The following is an 18,405-nucleotide window of genomic DNA, read 5'->3' on the forward strand; positions in this document are numbered from 1 at the left end:
AGGTGTTGGTCCTCCGGGCAAAAGCTCGGCATCGAAGTGAGCCTTGAGCGATTGCTTACACATTTTCAACCCGCTCATCCTTCATCTCGGCCTTTTCGGTTTCATCGACGTGTGCCAAGATTTCTGTCTGGAATGGCATCTTCCGGGCGACAGCCACAGTATCAAACACGGACTTGGACTGAACAAAGATGTCATCAATTTCCTCGAGCGTTCGACCTTTGGTCTCGGGGCAGAACAGGTAGAACACAGCACAGGCAAATGCGCTGATGCACGCGTAAATGATATAGTACCGCCACTGGATAGTGGCAAATCCAATTGGCGTCACCTCTGCGATGAGAAAGTTGAAGAGCCAATTTGCCGACGCCGACATGGCGGTGACCTTTGCACGAGTGCGCAACGGCGCGATCTCGGCCGAATATGAGAACGGAACGAGGAATAGTCCGATCGGGAAGCAGAACAGCGCAAGGAAATAGAACAGAAGAGACGCGCCGGCGGCCGACTTGTTACCAAGGTCGGAAGAAAGACCAGCCAAACAGGCCTGTGCGACGGTCATGCCGGCAGCCGCAGCGATGAGCAGAGGGCGACGTCCGACGCGGTCAATGAGCAGAACGGCCACACCTGCTGCAAGGAATTGCCAGATTTGGAGACATCCCGTGATGATGCGGGAAATCGTACCGGAATAGTGCAGATCATTTTGGAAGATGGTGTCGGAATAGAAGGTAATGATGTTAACGCCAGTCATCTGGGCGAGGATGTTGACGGTAATAGCGATCAAAGTGCGCTGTAAGTGACAATTCTTCGTAAGCGCAAAAGGCGAACTCGAAACCGACGACTCATCAGTCTCGTCGAGAAAGAGCGACTGGCGGATGATCTCCAACTCCTGAGCGACATGCTCCGAATCGACAGACACATCTTCTAAACGGGATAGCACCTCTGCCGCTTCTTCCATCCGACCACTGCGGGCGAGCCAACGGGGAGATTCCGGCAAAAATGGGATGCACAGCACGACAACGAGCGCAAAGAGTGCCTGAAACGCAATTGGGAAGCGCCAGCTGACAGAGTTGTTGCTGACATAAAAGAGGCCAAATTCCAGCCAGGTGGCGAGGACGATACCACCAATTGCAAACCACCCCTCGAGTAGAACCATGCGCCCACGGGCTCCTGCTCCGGACGATTCAGAAACGTACATAGGGATTGTAGCGGTGAATCCACCAACACCCAAGCCTGCATTGTGGTTAATTCATCATGCCAAGAATCGATGGTGGTGCAGACTGTACCAGTAATAACTCTACCGGCGATAAGCTGGCCAAGCGCAAACGGACTCGCCTGAATAATAATGCCAACCAGAGCGATGCAGCCAGCCAGGAAAATTGTCTTGCGACGCCCAAGTTTGTCTCCCAGCCAGGCGCAGACTAAAGCGCCAACAGCGCACCCGACTTCATAGATAGCGACCGTCGTACCTGTCCGGAATTAGAACCAGAATGAGATCGTTTGTTGAAGAACCTACCCTGAATAGTGCTATTGTGAGACTTTTGTGCACCCGTGGTGTTGACGGTATCGATTTGTGGGAAAACAGCGATGAAAGACCCCAATGTCAATAGACCATTAGCAACAGCCTGGTCGTAGCCCTGTAGCACAAATCCGACGGCACCGACGACGCCGATGACACGGCCAAGAGACTTCCCGCGAAGCTTGGCGCCAGCCATGTCGATCTCTGCAAGTCAGGTTCTATGGAATGTCCGTCTCTAGACACTGTTTAGGGGGGTCGAAAATGTGTTTTCCGTGCGAATATAAGGCAGAGGAGTTGAAAACGAGAAATGAAGAAATCAGAAGAGAGCAAACCCCGCGGCGAACGCATTTGTGGGGGCCCCAGGTTGGAGAGGAATAGGGAGTCGGAACCTGGCCGACCACGAGCTCGGCTTACACCGCACCGGGTGGACCAATCCAGCGTGGTTTCACCGGGCGGCACCCGAGGAAACTCGCCGAATATCGGCTTGATCCACAAATCAGAGCCGATCGATTACTTAACTCCGGACCAGCTGAGCATTTTGACTCCGTACCAGTTAAGCTTTTTCCAATCAGGAAACAAGAGTCCTTGGATGTAAAAGCGGCATTCTGATTGTCGTATTAAGGATCTCTCAAAATTCTAGATGACCTTGCAGAAATCTGAGTTGATTCCCATCAGACTTTATGAACTTTGGTGCGACTTGCCTCGCCATGTGGGTTGTTGGACATGAATGTGGGGACCAGGCCGCGTTGTTTACTCAGCATCGACCGTGATAGGATGGATAGTTCTCAGTAGGTCCATCTGCTTATGTACGCGGCTTGTGTATGGAAATTGCTTAAGGAAGGATTTCCGAAAATGGGGAATAAAATGGTCTGCATACGTGCAGAAGTCATATATCATCGGCCAAACTGAGTGCTAGTGGCATAGCACTGGCGACACAAAGGAGAAGCATCACGTTTGAGAAAATGCTATGTACAAGTAGTGTAATAGAGATCTGTGTAGGGTAGACCTATTCCACTTTTGGAGTATTTGTGCACGAGAACACCGACTCTAAAACCTTCTGTCCTGGCAGATCATGCAAGATGTCTATCCACGGAAACTCTTTCATCTGATGTCTTAGCTGATTCCAATTGTGCAGGCCGCATGCTTCAATGTTGGCCCGTAGTCTTGGTATCACCCAACAATGATCAGCTGGCGTGAAGAATGATATGGCGCCGATCATAAGAAGCCAAAGGAGTAAGGGCGACGTTCCTTTTTGAAAATTTACAGACGAAAGACATCTTCGATAAGCATCAGGGAAGTATGCATATAGAGGCTTGACATCTTGTATCCGAAGGAATATGTGTGACGAGAAGGCTAAGAGACCGAGGCGAATGGATTCATCGACAGAGCTATCATCCAAGTTGTCCATGTGAAGGAGGCGGTACGTCACCGCGGCCATGGTGTTGAGCGAGGTTTCCTTGGGGAGTCGGCGATTGTTTTTGGCGGCAGAGTTGATTGCTGAACAGAACCTCATCATTACTGTCCAGGCCTGTAGCAGGGCTGGATTGACGTTTAACTGGGCCGGTTCCCAGGAGTGCCGATTCCCTGATGAGTCTTCTACCATCGATGGCGTCAGATCATAAGGTACTAGGGGTTCCAAATCCGGGTCTTGGAAAAACACTGGCACGGTTCCATAATCAAGTGCTATTGCCAAGTCGCGTCTGAGAAAGGGGGTGGAAATCAGCAATCAGATAGCGGACGAAATTATCGAAGATCCGTACGTTAGCAGTTCCATCATGAGTTTTGGGTTATAGCTGAAGGCGTATATCCCACCTCTCATATCAACTATCCTACGTAGGCCCTCGATGTGATGCTTGGTGGAACTGTAGTCGCGAGAAATATAGGCGTGGATGGCCAAATTTAGAACCACGAGCACTGTTGAGTCACATATCTTGTAATCTTCATTTTGGCCTGACAGCCTCTTGCGTAAAAGCCGAAGGCTATCAGAATAGTGTGCCATCTCTCTGCGCATGGTTGTGGGCGTTTGTTGGCCAGATAATAAAGAAAGATAAGCCTGGCATGAAAACACCACGGTATGCATATATGCAGGGTCAGAAATTAAAAGGTCAAACCATAATGTGTCGACCTTGTCTTTCTTGTCGAAGTCGAGACAGCCTGCCAGAGGAAACATAATTTTCTTCGACATGAAGCAGACTAAGATTTATTCCAGATAAGAGTCATGCCCAAATGAGAATGCACTGAGGTAGTTTGCTCACATTTTAGCACGTCCTGCATCAACGCCGGTTCGACTGGGGCAGCGAGTCGTGTGAAGGAAAGGTCATTGCCGACTTTATCAGGGATCCTGGGATATTGCATTTTGATCACCAGATCTGACGACCCATCTTGATATTTATTGGAGTCCTCCGGGTTTGGTGAGGCTGTTCGCTTTGCCTTACGAGTCTTGCCGCGATTCTTGCCCAGCATCACGTATTTTCTGATTAGCTTTCGCTTGTCAGTCTCCGCTTTGCCCATGCCGTCGATGAAGATAAATGGCATCTCGGCTATTTATTGGCAACTTATTAGACCGCCGAGGTTTGATCCTATTTGGTATTACTTGCAGTGACTTACCATCTCCTCCAGGAGTACCCATGTCTTCGGATGCCGAGGCTTGCTCTGTTAAGTCCGAGTTGTACGGCTCAGATTCAAGCAGAGGGTTGCGGTCAACCATCTAGTTGATTGTATTCCATTAACGGTCAAGTGCGTAAGAACCAGAGATTCAGCTAAAGAATAGACAGGGCTGAGTGAGGTCAAGGTGAGATGACCAAGACTACAGCCACCGAGTGGCGTCTGGATTGCCCCAAACGGACGGCGCTAATGCAGGAGATTGATGTCCTAATCCGGTCTAGCCTTCAGTCCGCAACTCTGATTGGCTCAATTCTAGCTTCGGAGAAGAACGAGAAGTCTACATAACCACCAGAAGCAATCATCATTTTGGTTCCCATGGTATTCAATAGTTGCTGCTGACGGGGCTAGGGGTTATTTTGGTCCTAACGCCGGCAGGCCGGCCCTTCAACGAGTCAGTGGCCTCTATAAAGAGAGATCTAATCCAACTTCCCTTGTACATTGTTCTTCTGGAAATTAATCACGCTTACTCGGTACATTTCTCAACTGGCACTTTTCCCCCCAGGCAGGAATCCGTCTTGGGCTAACTTTATGATGCCATCCTCCAAGGAGCTACCGCCTTCTACCACTCCATTCTTCCCGAACCAGTTCATCAAGAATCAGTTTTTCTCTAAACCCAAGCCCATCCCACGTGATACCGATCTCTCAGGCAAAGTTGTTATTGTCACAGGCTCAAATACTGGCCTTGGCCTGGAATGCGCAAATCAACTCCTCTCCCATAAGCTGACCCGGCTTATTATGGCTGTTCGTTCAAAGCCCAAAGGTGAGGACAAAGCCGCGAAGCTACGGAAGCAGTATCCCAACTCCACGATTGATGTTTGGCCATTGGATATGGCTTCATACGATTCAATTCAAGCATTCACTGCCCGAGCTGAGAAAGAGCTAGTCCGGCTCGACATTGCCATCCTAAACGCTGGACTTGCCCGAGGGGTTTTCAAGACTGTGCCTTCTACTGGACATGAAGAGACCATGCAGGTCAATTATCTTTCGACAATGCTCCTGGCTATTCTCCTGCTCCCACTTCTGAAGAACAAATCTCCAGTCGGATCGCCGGGAAGATTGACCATCGTCACAAGCATGCTCTCCTTGACTGCCAAGTTTGCCAACAAGAACGAGATTCCACTTCTCAAGTCCTTTGATGACGAAAAGATCTTCGACCGCTTTGATATGTACCCAACTTCAAAATTCCTTGGGCAGTTTTTCATCTGGAAGCTCACGGACTCGGTGTCTGCAGACGACGTGGTGATGAACCTCGTGGAGCCCGGATTTGTTAAAGGCACGGAGCTGCAACGTGACGTGCCTTTTGCGGTCAGGGTTGTACTGGATTTATTCAAAGCTGCCACTGCTCGAAGTGTCAAGACCGGTGTTTCAACATACCTTGACGCTGCGATCGCCCAGGAGAGCTCTCACGGGTCTGTGCTTATGAACTGGGAGATTATTCCGTAAGTTTTCTAACCATTTACATCCTCGTTTACTTGCTCATTGATTTGTCTAGGTACCCCTCGCTCCTGTACACGGAGGACGGCAAGAAAATCATGGAAAGACTGTGGAAAGAGACGTTGGAAGAACTCAGCTTCGTTGATGTCAATAGTATCCTCAAATCCCTGTAATGTTTATGACGGCCAGGTCTTGGAAGATTTTCGCTTCTTCAAAGTTATTGGGTTGGAAACACACATGCTTCTAATTGAATACTTAATGCCTTGCAGCTACTTAATGCCTTGCAGCCTAAACTGTCAAACTCTTTAAAAGAGCTTTTAGCAGATTAAGACTTATTCGAGGAAGTACGAATCAGGAAATCCAATCTCAATTTTTTTTCTGTATAGCAAGGGAAAAATCGAGCTCGATTCGTACAAAGGAGAGTAAATATCACAGCAGTAATCCATCGAACAAGTAAAAAGTATTCACTTCCATCAAGTCCATCAAAAAGACGGGTTGGCATTCACAAGCAACTGCTCGAAATAGGCCTGCAGAATATCAGCAAGAGAACAGATGCGACGATAATCAAGATTAACACGAGATTCAAAACGCACCTGGAACCATGTTCCGGCCTCTGGGGCAGGTTGCAGCGCATCATTGTATCCACAGTGGGCATCGTAGCGTGTTGATGAGCTATTCGAAGTACCATCACTTTCTCCGCCGGGCTTCACCCAAACGAATGCATCTTCAAGAGAATTGCCAGTGTCTGTCGTGGGGCGAACACCGAAGCCAGTACCAATAACGTTGCACCAATCGCCCCAGGCATTTTGCTCAGTGGGCTGCACACCATTCCGCGCTAATTCGAGGTTAGATAATTCCGATTATGTCAGAAACTATGAAGCTTTCTGGAATTTTCTTACAGGTATCGGTGATGAAATGAGCATTGAAACCTGCGGACGCGAGCAGCGGAGCAATGGCATTAACGTAAAGCTGTTCATCGCAGTTGGAGTCGCCTGATGTGTATGATGGGCAGGTGCCAATTGTCCAGGCGTTATAGTTAGCAACATTAGTGGCCAACCCACGCACAGCAGCGGGAGACGACGCGTTCTTGTATACGTTGGCAAAGAGCGTAGCCGCCGGTTGAAGATTAGCTGACCAGCCCAGCCAGCCAGCATGTCCTATTCATGTCAAGTCAGCTAGTTTCTCCTGCTGGAATTATCAAAGAAAATTTTCGTACCAGCATCAATATACATGGCCACGTTGGGCAAGTTCAGCTGCATTAGGGCATAGTTGACGCACTCCAGATAAGCGCTCTCAGCATTGGCGCATTTAGCCACATTGAGATTGGTGACGAGATTGGCCAAACTATCGGGCTCTGGTACGTGTTAGAAGAGAAATTCAAGTCCTTTGTAGATGCCTTGGGTACTAACCGATAACCAAAATAGTCTGTACAGTAGAATATGTGACAAGCTGAGCCCTAATTGCGTCAATGTACGCTTTGTAGTTGGCTACTCCGTTGTCAGCAATTGTGTACTCGCCATTACTAGCAAGAGCGGCGCAGTCGCGATCGGGCAAGTCATAGACCACAAAAATTCCTGCAATGGGTGGGCTAGCACCGGCCGCATTCTGTGATTTGATGTCGGCAAGATAGGTGCCCATAGTGGGAACCTTGGCAGCCTGGTCACTATTAAGAAATTAAGAGGGGCGCATCTGAGGAGAAGTAATTGAACCTACAGCCAGACGAAAGATGGAACTTTAGCCACCGCGCTGGCCTTTGCGACGAGAGAGCTGCTCAGGGATGGAATTGCTTCCGTGAAGACCTCGGAGGAGTAGTAAGGGTTTGCATAGAGCTGATAGCCGCTGAACGGATTGCCACTGTTGCTACCCGTCGGGGCTGTAGTAGTAGTACCGGCTTGAGTGGTGGTGGTGGATGCTTTACTAGTCGTAGTTGTAGTCGCCAGAGTGGTCTTAGTTGTCGTGGTCGTGATCATGGTTGTGGTCGTGGTCGTAGCTGTTGCCCCAGGGAGACATTGCGCATAGTCTTTTCGAGTATTTAGTGTCTTGTCTACAGATAATAGAAGGGTAAGTAAAGACGTACAGGAGTTCAAAGTGCTGCAAGTTGCCTGTGCTGCGCAGGCGGTTGATCCTGCCCATCCGACACCGCCGCCTAACAAAATGGTTAACTCAACATCCTAGTAGAAATGGAATGGAAGTTCTGACATTGACCATACAGAGACTGCTGTGCGTAGACGGCCTGAGTAAGTAGGAAAAGCGTCAAGCCTGAAGTACGCTGCATCTTGACTGAGATTTTCATATTGCTAAGTGACTTCGATAGTTTTTGAATGTAGGGTCAGGAACTTCAGTGGAAAGAAGCCCATGAAATTTATATCTGTGCCGCCCAAAGTAAACGGGACAACAACCCGGTTTCCCGGTGATGTTGAAGAGCAATGCAACAATATCCATGGAGCAATATCTCAAAAAGACACGGGATTTGATGCAAAGGGTCTGCAGGCTAGCCTAGTTCAAAGTAGAATTAAGTTCGATCCGTCGTTAAGCCTAATCATCTGCTTCAAAAGGTCCAACAGTTTTCCATTTTCGTAACGGACCCTTGGCTACTCCCGTAATTCGATGGTTGCATTACTACTCCAGGCTACCAGGGATGTAGGCTCTATACATCACGGAGAGCCTAAAAATGGCAGGCGCCTACGGCCTACACGAAGAATAAGCAGTTCTTCAGCCGGCTGCAGGGTTCAGGTTTCATGTACGATAAAGGGGAGCAAGGGCTTGCTCTACATAGCCTAATGATCCGGATATTAGTGAAATTAATAATTCATGCGTTTAAATGCTACTACGAGTCTGGGCTTCCTCTCCAAAAAGGCAGTGATCCTATATTTTGGTGGTTTCACGTAGCAAGCCACCTTTGTTGATGTGCAATATTGCAGGGGACACAAAATGCGGGCATCACGCTGACTGGCTGTCGCAATTCTGCAGGGCGCACTCCCGCGGACCATCCCCCGAGAAGAATAAATAAACGGAACGGAGAGGATGCCGCCGGCCAAACGGGATGGACCTGCGATCGTCAGAAGTGCAGCTCCAGATGTCCTCGGCGCTTCTAGACTGGCGGAACTGTTTGCACTGTTTGCATCCCTCCCCGTAAACCTCGGCTTCTCCACGGTTGCGCCTCCATCTCCTGCTCACAGCACTCCGGGGCAGCTATGGCCACAGAACGCTCGTTGGCTGCACTCTTGCGGTCGCTTCAGTCGACTTCTAGCCCGCAAGATGCTACTGCGTAAGTAAGCCGATCATTGCACGGGACTCTACTGACGGTTCACCAGTCTCCTTCCGACAGCGACTAGCTTCCTGTCCCTGCTCGGCAATCCGCTGAACCTGAATCTACTTTCATCGCAGCTACTAACAGCTCCCGCATTATGGAACCATGCGCTTGATCTACAGACCTGTCGCAAGATCCTCAGCGTCTTCAACACAGCTGCCATCGCCGTCCTGCAGAACGATGCCACCGACGAGCACCGTGTCCCGTATGGCCGCAATCGCCAGATCGATCGCGAAGCATGGGTGAAGGCTGTGGTGGACGGAGCGGATGATAAATCTCCGCGCTGGAGACACATGCTCTTGATTGGTGGCGTCCTGCTTGGATTCGAGGGCCAGAACAGACAGGGTCTCCCGCGACATATCCGGACCAAGCTTGAATCGGCTCTGGCCACGGCGGCCCAACTCTCGTTGGAGGAGATTAATACTGAGAATGGTGTTGATGGATATTGCATTACCATGGTGCTGAACTATACCTTTGAACTCCTATCTGATCTGGAGAGGAGCAAACTGGACTACGACCGGTTGCTGCCAGTCATGGTTCGGTCGGCGTTCTTCTCTCCAGAGGGTCTGGAGGGCGGATATTTCCTGGGGGCTATCGACAAGGACGTCGTCGAAGCTCCCGGGAAACAGTTCCGGTGGTCGGCCAGTTCCCCGACATTTGGTTATGTCTCTGCCATATCCTCGCGCCCTCTTGTCGCAGCATTGGGGCCTCTATCCCGACTAATTTCGCACGCCATCGAGAATACCCGCGACCCGAAACTCGTCGCGCAGACTGTGGATTACCTGGCCGATTTTACTCGCACGCTCATGGTGCAGTGGCGCCAGAATAAACTCTCAGAAGTGGACGTCGCGGAGGAGATGGATTTCTTAGATGCCGAGTCGCGCGAGACTACCATTCCTGCTTTATGGAAAGTGCTGCGGAACTGTTTATATTCGATTGTTATCTCCCTTCGCGCGGTCCTGGGCCGCACCATTAATGACCCGGCCTTGGCTGCTGGTAGGAGTATGTTTTATGCCATGGTGCTCTTCGATCGAACGCTGACCTTTCTAGGCGCCCCATTCCTGTCGATGCAGGCCCTTCATATTCTCCGCAATATGTACTTTATCTCGTCTCGGCTCGGCCAGAACGCGTCTTCGCAACAGACGTTTGTGTTTCTGGCTGCCATCGACCTCCTCTCACAGTACCCGGACCTCGCTGAGAACTTTTTGCGAAGTGTCAAGCCCAGCGATATCGGGCAGATTCCCTCGCATCCAGTTGAGCGGTGTCTAGATCTGTTTTTTATGAATGCTGCCGAGCATTTCCCGATTGTCTTGTCGCCAGCGTCCAATGAGGAGCTGTTACTGTCATCCGCCTTCCCCTATCTTGCATCCGGCGCGAACCCTCTTCTTCTGGAGATCTTCGAGGCCGCTCATAGTGTGGTTCTTGTTGTCTTTGCCGTCCCTGGCAACTCGGAATTGGCTGCCAAGCACCTGCCCTTCTATATTGACAATCTCTTTGCCGTAAGTTTCCTGCTCTGCCAGACTGCGCAACATACTAACTCGTTGCAGGTATTCCCTCAAAATCTGTCCGCACGACAATTCCGTCTCGCGTTCAAAACCGTCATTCAGGTCACCGCACCACCCTCACCTCTAGCAAACAGCCAACCCCTTCTCCCTTCCATTCTTCTGGATGTCGTTCGCGACCGCGCGATGAACGCATCGTCAACACCTTTACCGCCCTCATCCCAGTCGAGCACCTCGCCTGATCTAGGAAACACACCGACTCTCTCCGAGCAAGCAGTGCTCATCCTGGCATTGCTTGACTCACTGTCTTTCCTGCGTGTTGAAGACCTGGAAGAGTGGCTTCCCCTGGCGGCACAACTTATCAATCAAGTCGCCGATCGAGGCATGCGCCATGTCTGCGTGGACCGGTTATGGGAAGCTCTGAGCAGTGGCGAGATGGACGTTGATCGCGCCCATTGCTGCGTTACCTGGTGGAGCACCCGGGGTGGGCGCGAGCTTGTTCTTTTCGGTGCCGAGTCTGCTTCTGCGCAGGGAGAAGAGAATGGTCCTTACATGAGTGGTGCTGTTGGGGGGATTGCGCCGGAAAGCAAGCTATGATATAATGCTTTGCTTTGCATTCTTTAGATTTTGTACATATACCGAACCACATATACCAAGCCATTCATGTTCACTTTTCATTGACCGGAACATCTATTCTACCCATCATCTCTATGCAATTGCCTCTATCGGATTCCAGGGATCCCCACAGGCGTCGTCTTCCTATACCGAATATATTCCTCCCCAAAGAACTGAACCAAGAAGTTCTCCTCGCGCTGAATCCGAATAGAAAAGAACCTCCACAGCACGACCGCATACCCAACAAGGCAAACCGCATTCCCCAGTACAAGCTGCGTCCCGAGCCCCCACCAAAAGAACCCAAAGTAGCTCGGATGGCGCAGGAGCCGATACAACCCCTGTGTCACCAACACATGGCCCTCCTTATGCTCAACCTGGATATGGTGATTGAAGTTGCTCGCAGCCTGCGCCATGGCCAGGGTGCGGGTCACTTGGCCAACGAGCATGAGAATAAAGCCCAGGGCAAGAGCTGTCGTAGACAAGACACCGGGAATAATTGAGGTATTGGGCCAGAAAAGCTGCGAGAGCAGACACTCCACGAGCGCGGATCCATGCGCGGCATTATACGCCCATCCATTCGACGAGAGGAGAAACGCAGAGACAGTTGCATATCTCGTGTTGTATTTTGCCGTGACGAAGAACTCGAGGAAGTGGAAGAGGCTCAGTGCCGAGATGAAGAACGGGGCGCGCCAGAGGGGTGTTGGGTAGACGGCCACTAGGAAGAGGGTCGAGCATGCGGAGAGGCCTAGAGTGACGCCGAGCAGGAATGCGCGCAGCGAGATTCCAGACAGCGACATGTTGCCGGTTGGGTAGTTGGAGGCGTGCACGGTGTCTTCATCCTCCGCCGCGGAGCTAGTCTCGGAGGGCGTGGGGGAGAGGGAATTGCGGCGGTGGGTGTGCTGCGGAGGCCGCCAGCCAGGGGCGGAGGGTTGGGAGGTGCTGATGCGCTCGATTGGAAAGGAGGGATCGTGGGATGTGGGCTGGGCGCTCGAGGTGGTTGCGGTGGAGGTCATGGTGATGATGGCGTTGAGTTGGGTCGATGCGGTGATGATGGGAGAGGGGAAGAAGGATTAGGGGAGGACAGAGGAGAAGGGGGACGAGAAGTGCGAGGAGCGCATTTCACCAGCAGCAGCGGCGATTCTTCAAAGGTGGGCGTTCTTTGTTGGAGTTGAAATGGGAAGAACAATCGGCGATAGCAAGATATTGTTTGGGGAGTATTGAAGACACTAAACCTAAATAGGAAGTCCACTTCACCACTCAGTCCACGCATTGTAGATAGCTGATCTATATTTTTATCAAGGCAAGCAAGCGAGGGGGGGCTGTGAGTATGTAGGAAGTACTATAGTGAAGGCCACGAATGAAGTTAACATCTCCCTGAGCCGAGGCATACAGTAATATTACAATCGATCACAAGTTATCAAACCAGGATTGCGCTGAACCTATCGCCTTTAAAGCATGGTCATTTTCTCGAGAATTTTGATCTCAACCTCAAGAAGTATTTCCTCATTAGGTAAAATTGACAATATTAGTCCAATCGGGAGTAACCCGGCCAATTTCTAGCGAGGGACGCACCTTTTCTCCTGTGCTCGAATCAGAACTACTTTGCTTTGGCGAAGGAATCACTTTGTTCTTGTGAGGCCGGAGACCTTTTTTCAAAGGTCGGTTTGCGCTACATTATTAGCTATTTGTGAATGTAGTCTGTTAAATTTCACTTGTCTTTTCTACTTCCAAGCGACCTCGCAGCGAAACAATGCCTTTTTAAGTCTTTGAAACGCAGTTCTTCAAGAAGAATATGAGATTTATCGCATTGTTTCTAGTTGATTTATATAAGGGAAAGGAAAGAAGAAAGAAGAGGTGAATACTCCTTCTGAGCACGAGGTGAAGGCAAGACAAAAATAATCTGGCTAAAGACATGTAATAATTCTCACCATTGGTAGTATCTATGAAATATCCGTTCACTGGAAAGTCCCCACTATCTAATGGCTTGTAGGGAGTAGTATCCAGTTCGTGGATATCGAGATCCATACTTTGTGATCATACCGGTATTGGAATCACAGTTCCAGGTCCCCTCGGTACATCTAGGGTCCTTCAATCCACAATGCGCAGCGCAGTCACTTGAACCGGTGCACGATGGTGCTGCAAAGGTGGTGGGAGAAGCAGTGGCTAAGTCATAGGCCCACATTTGCAGAATGAATCCCAACATGCAGTCTCCTGTCTCGATATACAGTACCCAGTGCAGTCACTTGAATCGGTGCACGATGGTGCCGTAGAAGTGGGTATAGATACCAAAGACGTTTTGGAACTCATAGGCCCACATTTGCAGAATGAATCCCAACATGCAGTCTCCTGTCCCGATCTACAGTACCCAGCGCAGTCACTTGAATCGGTGCACGATGGTGCCGTAGAAGTGGGTTTAGGTACCAGAGGCGTACTAGAAACTCGATGTGTGCTAGAAGGCAGTTGAGACGGGCTGGCGGAGTAGCCATGGTCCTTCATCCACTGCTGGTAAGGCTCATTCATGTATTCGCAGTGCACATTCATCTGATCTCCGCCAACCTGATGACAATTGGGAAGCGGCCAGGCTTCATCTTCACCCGTGGTATCGTCAGAGTCTAATGGAGTAGTACCCTCCCAGTCTGTGTTTTCCCATGAGGTCATATTGGCTCCGGACCGTGGGCCAAGCAAACCGCGCTTCAAATCGTCGCGAGGCCAGTGATACTCCCCAGTTGAACCCCAACTAAATTTATCGTTGAACCAATTGAAGGTAAATAACCACGCGTAATTGTCCGCTGGACCTAGCTGTTAGCTTCTATTCGTGCATTTCTTTCGATCATTCATTTCTTACCATTTCTCTGGACCTGAGGATTAACCTTATGCCGTTTTGATCCGTGGTCGAGACTAATCCAAGCATATTTCGCACATCTGACGGCGCCGTAGATAGGCTAGCCGCCTATCATTAGCCATTTGTCTTCAATTGCAGCGACAGGAATAAGCCCAACACATACCACTTCTTTTGTCCAAATACCCTCACCGGGAAGCTCAGCTCTTAGATCAGTGACTAAAACTTATGTTAGTGAGGAAAGATTGTTAGTAGCCTAGAAGCTTACTATGCTCTTCAGTTCCAACCGCCGCTTGGGCATGGAAGAATTCATGTGCCATGACATGCTCTCTTGACATCAAGGTATCTATCTGCCATGCATAACCATGTGTTATTTGACTCAGATGTTTAGTCATCTGGTCATTAAAGAAGTTCGGGCAGAAGACCACAACTTCACCTAAAGAGGAATAGTTAGCCTTTATAAGACATAAGCAAGCGAAGTATATATACCTCTACCGGTTGCGTCATTGTGATATGTCGTAGCCCAGCTATGATCGTTAGTAGAATTCACGCTTTAGGTAGTCATTCACTTACACGCCTGGATTGTCACAACTATTTTTGGGTTTGATATTGACATGTTTGCAAGTCAATGTAATCCTATCCTTCTGGATCTCCTCCTTCCAATTTTTCCTTCCTTGTAAAGGAAAATTGATGATCTGATTGAAGTTGTCTAAATGAATTAGTGGCTTGAAATAAAGAAAAGTATCATTGAACTTACTGATAATCATCTTGTAGTATGGGTAGAATGTAGGATACTTATGAGGAATAGTGTTATTATCATTCACAATTTCAAGAATCCAAATAAGCTTACCTCCCAGGTCTTTCCTTCCGTGAATCTAGTCGAAGACTTCGTACCCGGAGACTTTATACGTTCCGCTGTGTTGGTAACGTATTCATTTTGGACAAAAAAGCGGTTCCATCCCGGTGTGTTGTAGAGGTCGTCTTTGTTCTTTTCCATGTATGGTATAACTTCTTCCACAGTCCTTACCAGGGTATCGAACTGGTCCCCATTGCAGTTTTCAGCTGCTTCCTTGAAATATAATCCCGGAAATCGCGATTGAAGTTTCGGGGCCTGTAATATACTTGGCTCGCGGCTATCCCTTGGCTTGATGTCAGCGTGGGGAACCGCGATGGATTGGCAGACCAAAAGCGCCAGACAGATAGTCAAGAGAAGGCTCTGGGCGCCCATTTTGAGGATACAGGCAGAGAAAACAAAGAGGAGATTCTAGTTGCCACGGAAAGAGATTTAGAACGCTGGAGAGAGCCTCAACCTGCATTTCTATCTGCTTCATAGCCAGACGATTCCACATCTTCGGATTAATAACTTCAGCTTAACGGGGGCCAGAAACGGCCTCGATGATCACTTTTTCTTAATATAGACATTGATGGGAAATGGCAGGAACAATCCTCATAATAATATTAGAGTGGGGGCCAGAAACATCTAGCTTGCCATATTAGGAATAAATGCTCGCCCCAAGTCGCATCAAGAGCGGGCCTAAGATCCGATTCCTGGGGGCGCGTAGTGGACATGCAGATATCAAGATGGGAACCTTTATCCACAAAGTGTGTTCAGAAGGGGGCGAAGGATCTGACTAGCCGGAGGCGGGAAGTACGGGATATCAGAACGAGGTTGTCTCAAAAGGAGCCTATGCAGTGACCGACCCTACTGTGATAGGTACGGCTCAGGATGGCCAGAAATTTTTTCGAAGACCAAAAACTACCAAGGACAGCATCCTTTGAGTCATAGTGAGTTTATTAGTTACAATTAGGTTGATGACGTGATTGCCAAGTGTGCATGCACCCCATCATGAATCTAAATACTAAACACCGCAGCCAGACGCTAGCAGCTGGCCGTTGGGCGAAGATTCGGTCATCGTATTAGTGAAAAGAAATTGTTGTTGCTGGACCAGAATGTTTGCAATGAATTGAATCATAATTCTGCAAGGTTAAAATCAATCGATCGATATTTGTCAATTGCAGAGAGGGTGTGTGAAAGGCCAAGGTTGTTTATTCATAGACTTGAAAAAGAGTAAACCAATGTATTATCGCAGGATGTTAAAAGGTTGATCAGTCAACTCAACAGACCTCACTCCACATTTGCCATGAAGGTTCCTAGGAGCAAACTCCGTAGGGTCCGACGTCGGCCACATGGATGATGCCAGTCCTGTTGTTACAGAAAGAATGAGACTAGCAGGGAAAGGTCAGAGGGCAAAACTGTGGATCTTCAAACGGCTTCATCTAATTACTCTAGTGTTTCGCAGATTAAGGAGCTAATAAACGATACTCTATTCCTAGGAGCATAACATGGCCCTAGAAGATCAGTCATCGCAAATTAATAGAGGGAGAATTGGTTGTTGCTAGACCAGAATTTATATAATGAATGAACCGGAATGCTTCAACATTAAAGACAATCGATGTCTGACAATTGCAGGCAGGCGTGCAAAAAGCCTAAGGTTGTTTGTTTATTCATGTCGCTAGCGGACGGAAAATGATCATAGATTCGAAAAACCAGTGTTGCATGCTTCTGCGAGACCATTAGGAACACCCTGTCAAACTATGCATCGTCCTACTTCCATGTAGCTACGCTGGCGGGACCTAGCCTGTATGTCCGAGCTTATTACCCCGCACCTGAGCTGTTCTGGCACATTGCAGGATGAGGTGAGACCCCCTACAAGTAAATACACAGAGTCTGGCTCCGCAATGCTTCTGTGGGGTACAATTGGTTTGAAACTGGATCCCACCATTTTAAATTACCATCTATTCTAGGGACTAGAAACATGGCTTTACCTTTTATACTCGTTGCAGCCCTGTCTCTTAATTGGATCTACACGAGGCTCAAACACTCCCAGGGGCAGCGACTGCCTCCGGGGCCCCGACCGCTTCCAGTTATTGGGAATCTACACCAAGCGCCTCAATCCTATCCTTGGAGAGTATATCAAGAGTGGACCAAAAAGTACGGCCCTGTATTTCGGCTTCAGTATGGCCTCAACACGGTCATTATGCTCGGAACTTATGAAGCTGCGCACGATCTTCTCGATAAACGTAGCAACATCTATAGCTCCCGGCCTCGTTCGGTCATGGGCGGTGAGAATCTCAGCCAGGGTTTACGAACACTCTTGATGCCATATGGGGATCAATGGCGCGCTCATCAGCGGCTACAGGCGTCTTACCTGAATGTTCGAGTGTCGCAGAGTTACCGTGCCTTGCAAGATATCGAAAGCAAGCAACTTCTGCATGACATGCTTGCCTCTGACAATACTTTTTCAGACATTTTCCATCGCTATTCCTCAAGTTTGATCTATGCACTTGCTTATGGCCGTCGGCTTCCACTAGGAACTGAAGAAGAAGTCAAGGCCATCGATCAAGTGATGGAGAACTTCCTTTACGCAGCGAGAATTGGAACGTGGGTTGTAGATGCCCTCCCTGTATTAAATTATCTACCAAATATCCTTGCGCCATGGAAACGATACGCAAACACCCTTCACGAATTTGAATCAAAGCTACAAATCAACAACGTGACGAGAGGTCAGCAGACTCCGTCCTGGAATTGGTCTAAGCAGGTGAAAGACATGAAAGAGTCAAAAGGAATGTCGACAAAGGAGCTGGCGTACGACATTGGCATTATTTACGAGGCAGGGAGCGATACTACAACCATGGCATTAGAAGTATTTACGTTAGCCATGGTCCTTTATCCCGAGGTAATGCGAAAAGCACAGCGAGAGCTTGATACGGTCATTGAAGGCTATCCCTCTTTCACTGATAAGGATAGTCTGCCGTACGTCGATGCGATTATCAAAGAAGTTCTTCGATGGCGCCCCGTCTCGGCTGGCGGCATCCCTCACGCTGTCATACAAGACGATACCTATATAGGCTTCCACATTCCAAAAGGAGCTACAGTTGTCGGGAACCACTGGTCCATCCATTTAGACGAAAACGTCTACAAGGACCCCTACGTCTTCAACCCTGATAGATGGATTGAAGACCCTGCTTTGCCCCTCGCACCCTTCGGCTTTGGACGTCGCGTTTGTACAGGGCAGCATATTGCCAAGAATTCGCTTTACATCAATCTCGCGCGTTTGCTATGGGCGTTCGACATCGGGTATGCGTATGAGACCGTTGATGGAGTTGAAAGGCGATGTGAAGTCGACCCCTTTGCTTTTACTCAGGGATTTAATTCGCGGCCACTGCCGTTCAAAGCATCTTTTACACTGCGATCCGTGGAGAAGGCCCGTCTTATCAGGCATGAATGGGATCATGCGGAAAAGGATATTGATATCATTCTGACATCTATTCGTCAGTCTCAGCAGAAGTGAAGGGAAATTAGGGTGCGACTTTTATATTAGGAAACAAATTGTAGCTTGTGAGTGAAACCTGCTTATTCAATTGAGTTAATTAGAGTCGACAACGCCGTTCTGTCTGCAATATGCAAAACATAGGGACTATGTATAGAAGCGATCTGTGTACAGAAGAGAACTAGTACGTAATCGCAAGC

General features: G+C 49.0%; 7 protein-coding genes across 7 annotated transcripts; 3 read left to right on the plus strand and 4 right to left on the minus strand.

The window, feature by feature from the left end:
* Positions 1–55: 55 nt before the first annotated feature.
* Positions 56–1,706, minus strand: PFLUO_LOCUS9418 (uncharacterized protein; the record flags this gene model as incomplete). The annotated part of the gene is made up of 3 exons (XM_073787243.1): positions 56–1,224; positions 1,278–1,460; positions 1,508–1,706. 3 exons carry the CDS (start codon positions 1,704–1,706, stop codon positions 56–58), a joined length of 1,551 nt encoding a protein of 516 aa, XP_073643418.1.
* A 1,997-nt stretch (positions 1,707–3,703) lies between these two features.
* PFLUO_LOCUS9419 (uncharacterized protein) lies at positions 3,704–4,217 on the minus strand (the record flags this gene model as incomplete). The annotated part of the gene is made up of 2 exons (XM_073787245.1): positions 3,704–4,050; positions 4,118–4,217. 2 exons carry the CDS (start codon positions 4,215–4,217, stop codon positions 3,704–3,706), a joined length of 447 nt encoding a protein of 148 aa, XP_073643419.1.
* A 692-nt stretch (positions 4,218–4,909) lies between these two features.
* Positions 4,910–5,781, plus strand: PFLUO_LOCUS9420 (uncharacterized protein; the record flags this gene model as incomplete). The annotated part of the gene is made up of 2 exons (XM_073787246.1): positions 4,910–5,613; positions 5,667–5,781. The coding sequence occupies 2 exons, from the start codon at positions 4,910–4,912 to the stop codon at positions 5,779–5,781; spliced, it is 819 nt and encodes a 272-aa protein (XP_073643420.1).
* Positions 5,782–6,090: 309 nt separating this feature from the next.
* Positions 6,091–7,883, minus strand: PFLUO_LOCUS9421 (uncharacterized protein; the record flags this gene model as incomplete). The annotated part of the gene is made up of 8 exons (XM_073787247.1): positions 6,091–6,135; positions 6,202–6,443; positions 6,508–6,765; positions 6,825–6,962; positions 7,018–7,271; positions 7,322–7,628; positions 7,686–7,754; positions 7,808–7,883. 8 exons carry the CDS (start codon positions 7,881–7,883, stop codon positions 6,091–6,093), a joined length of 1,389 nt encoding a protein of 462 aa, XP_073643421.1.
* Positions 7,884–8,802: 919 nt separating this feature from the next.
* PFLUO_LOCUS9422 (uncharacterized protein) lies at positions 8,803–11,017 on the plus strand (the record flags this gene model as incomplete). Its single annotated transcript, XM_073787248.1, has 4 exons — positions 8,803–8,876; positions 8,923–9,920; positions 9,969–10,417; positions 10,466–11,017. The coding sequence occupies 4 exons, from the start codon at positions 8,803–8,805 to the stop codon at positions 11,015–11,017; spliced, it is 2,073 nt and encodes a 690-aa protein (XP_073643422.1).
* Positions 11,018–11,142: 125 nt separating this feature from the next.
* On the minus strand, positions 11,143–12,048 carry PFLUO_LOCUS9423 (farnesyl cysteine-carboxyl methyltransferase; the record flags this gene model as incomplete). Its single annotated transcript, XM_073787249.1, has 1 exon — positions 11,143–12,048. The coding sequence occupies one exon, from the start codon at positions 12,046–12,048 to the stop codon at positions 11,143–11,145; it is 906 nt and encodes a 301-aa protein (XP_073643423.1).
* Positions 12,049–16,912: 4,864 nt separating this feature from the next.
* Positions 16,913–18,226, plus strand: PFLUO_LOCUS9424 (uncharacterized protein; the record flags this gene model as incomplete). Its single annotated transcript, XM_073787250.1, has 1 exon — positions 16,913–18,226. One exon carries the CDS (start codon positions 16,913–16,915, stop codon positions 18,224–18,226), a length of 1,314 nt encoding a protein of 437 aa, XP_073643424.1.
* Between the last annotated feature and the right edge of the window lie 179 nt (positions 18,227–18,405).

This window comes from Penicillium psychrofluorescens, assembly GCF_964197705.1.
Source record: "Penicillium psychrofluorescens genome assembly, chromosome: 6".
Classification (NCBI taxonomy): Eukaryota; Fungi; Ascomycota; class Eurotiomycetes; order Eurotiales; family Aspergillaceae; genus Penicillium; species Penicillium psychrofluorescens.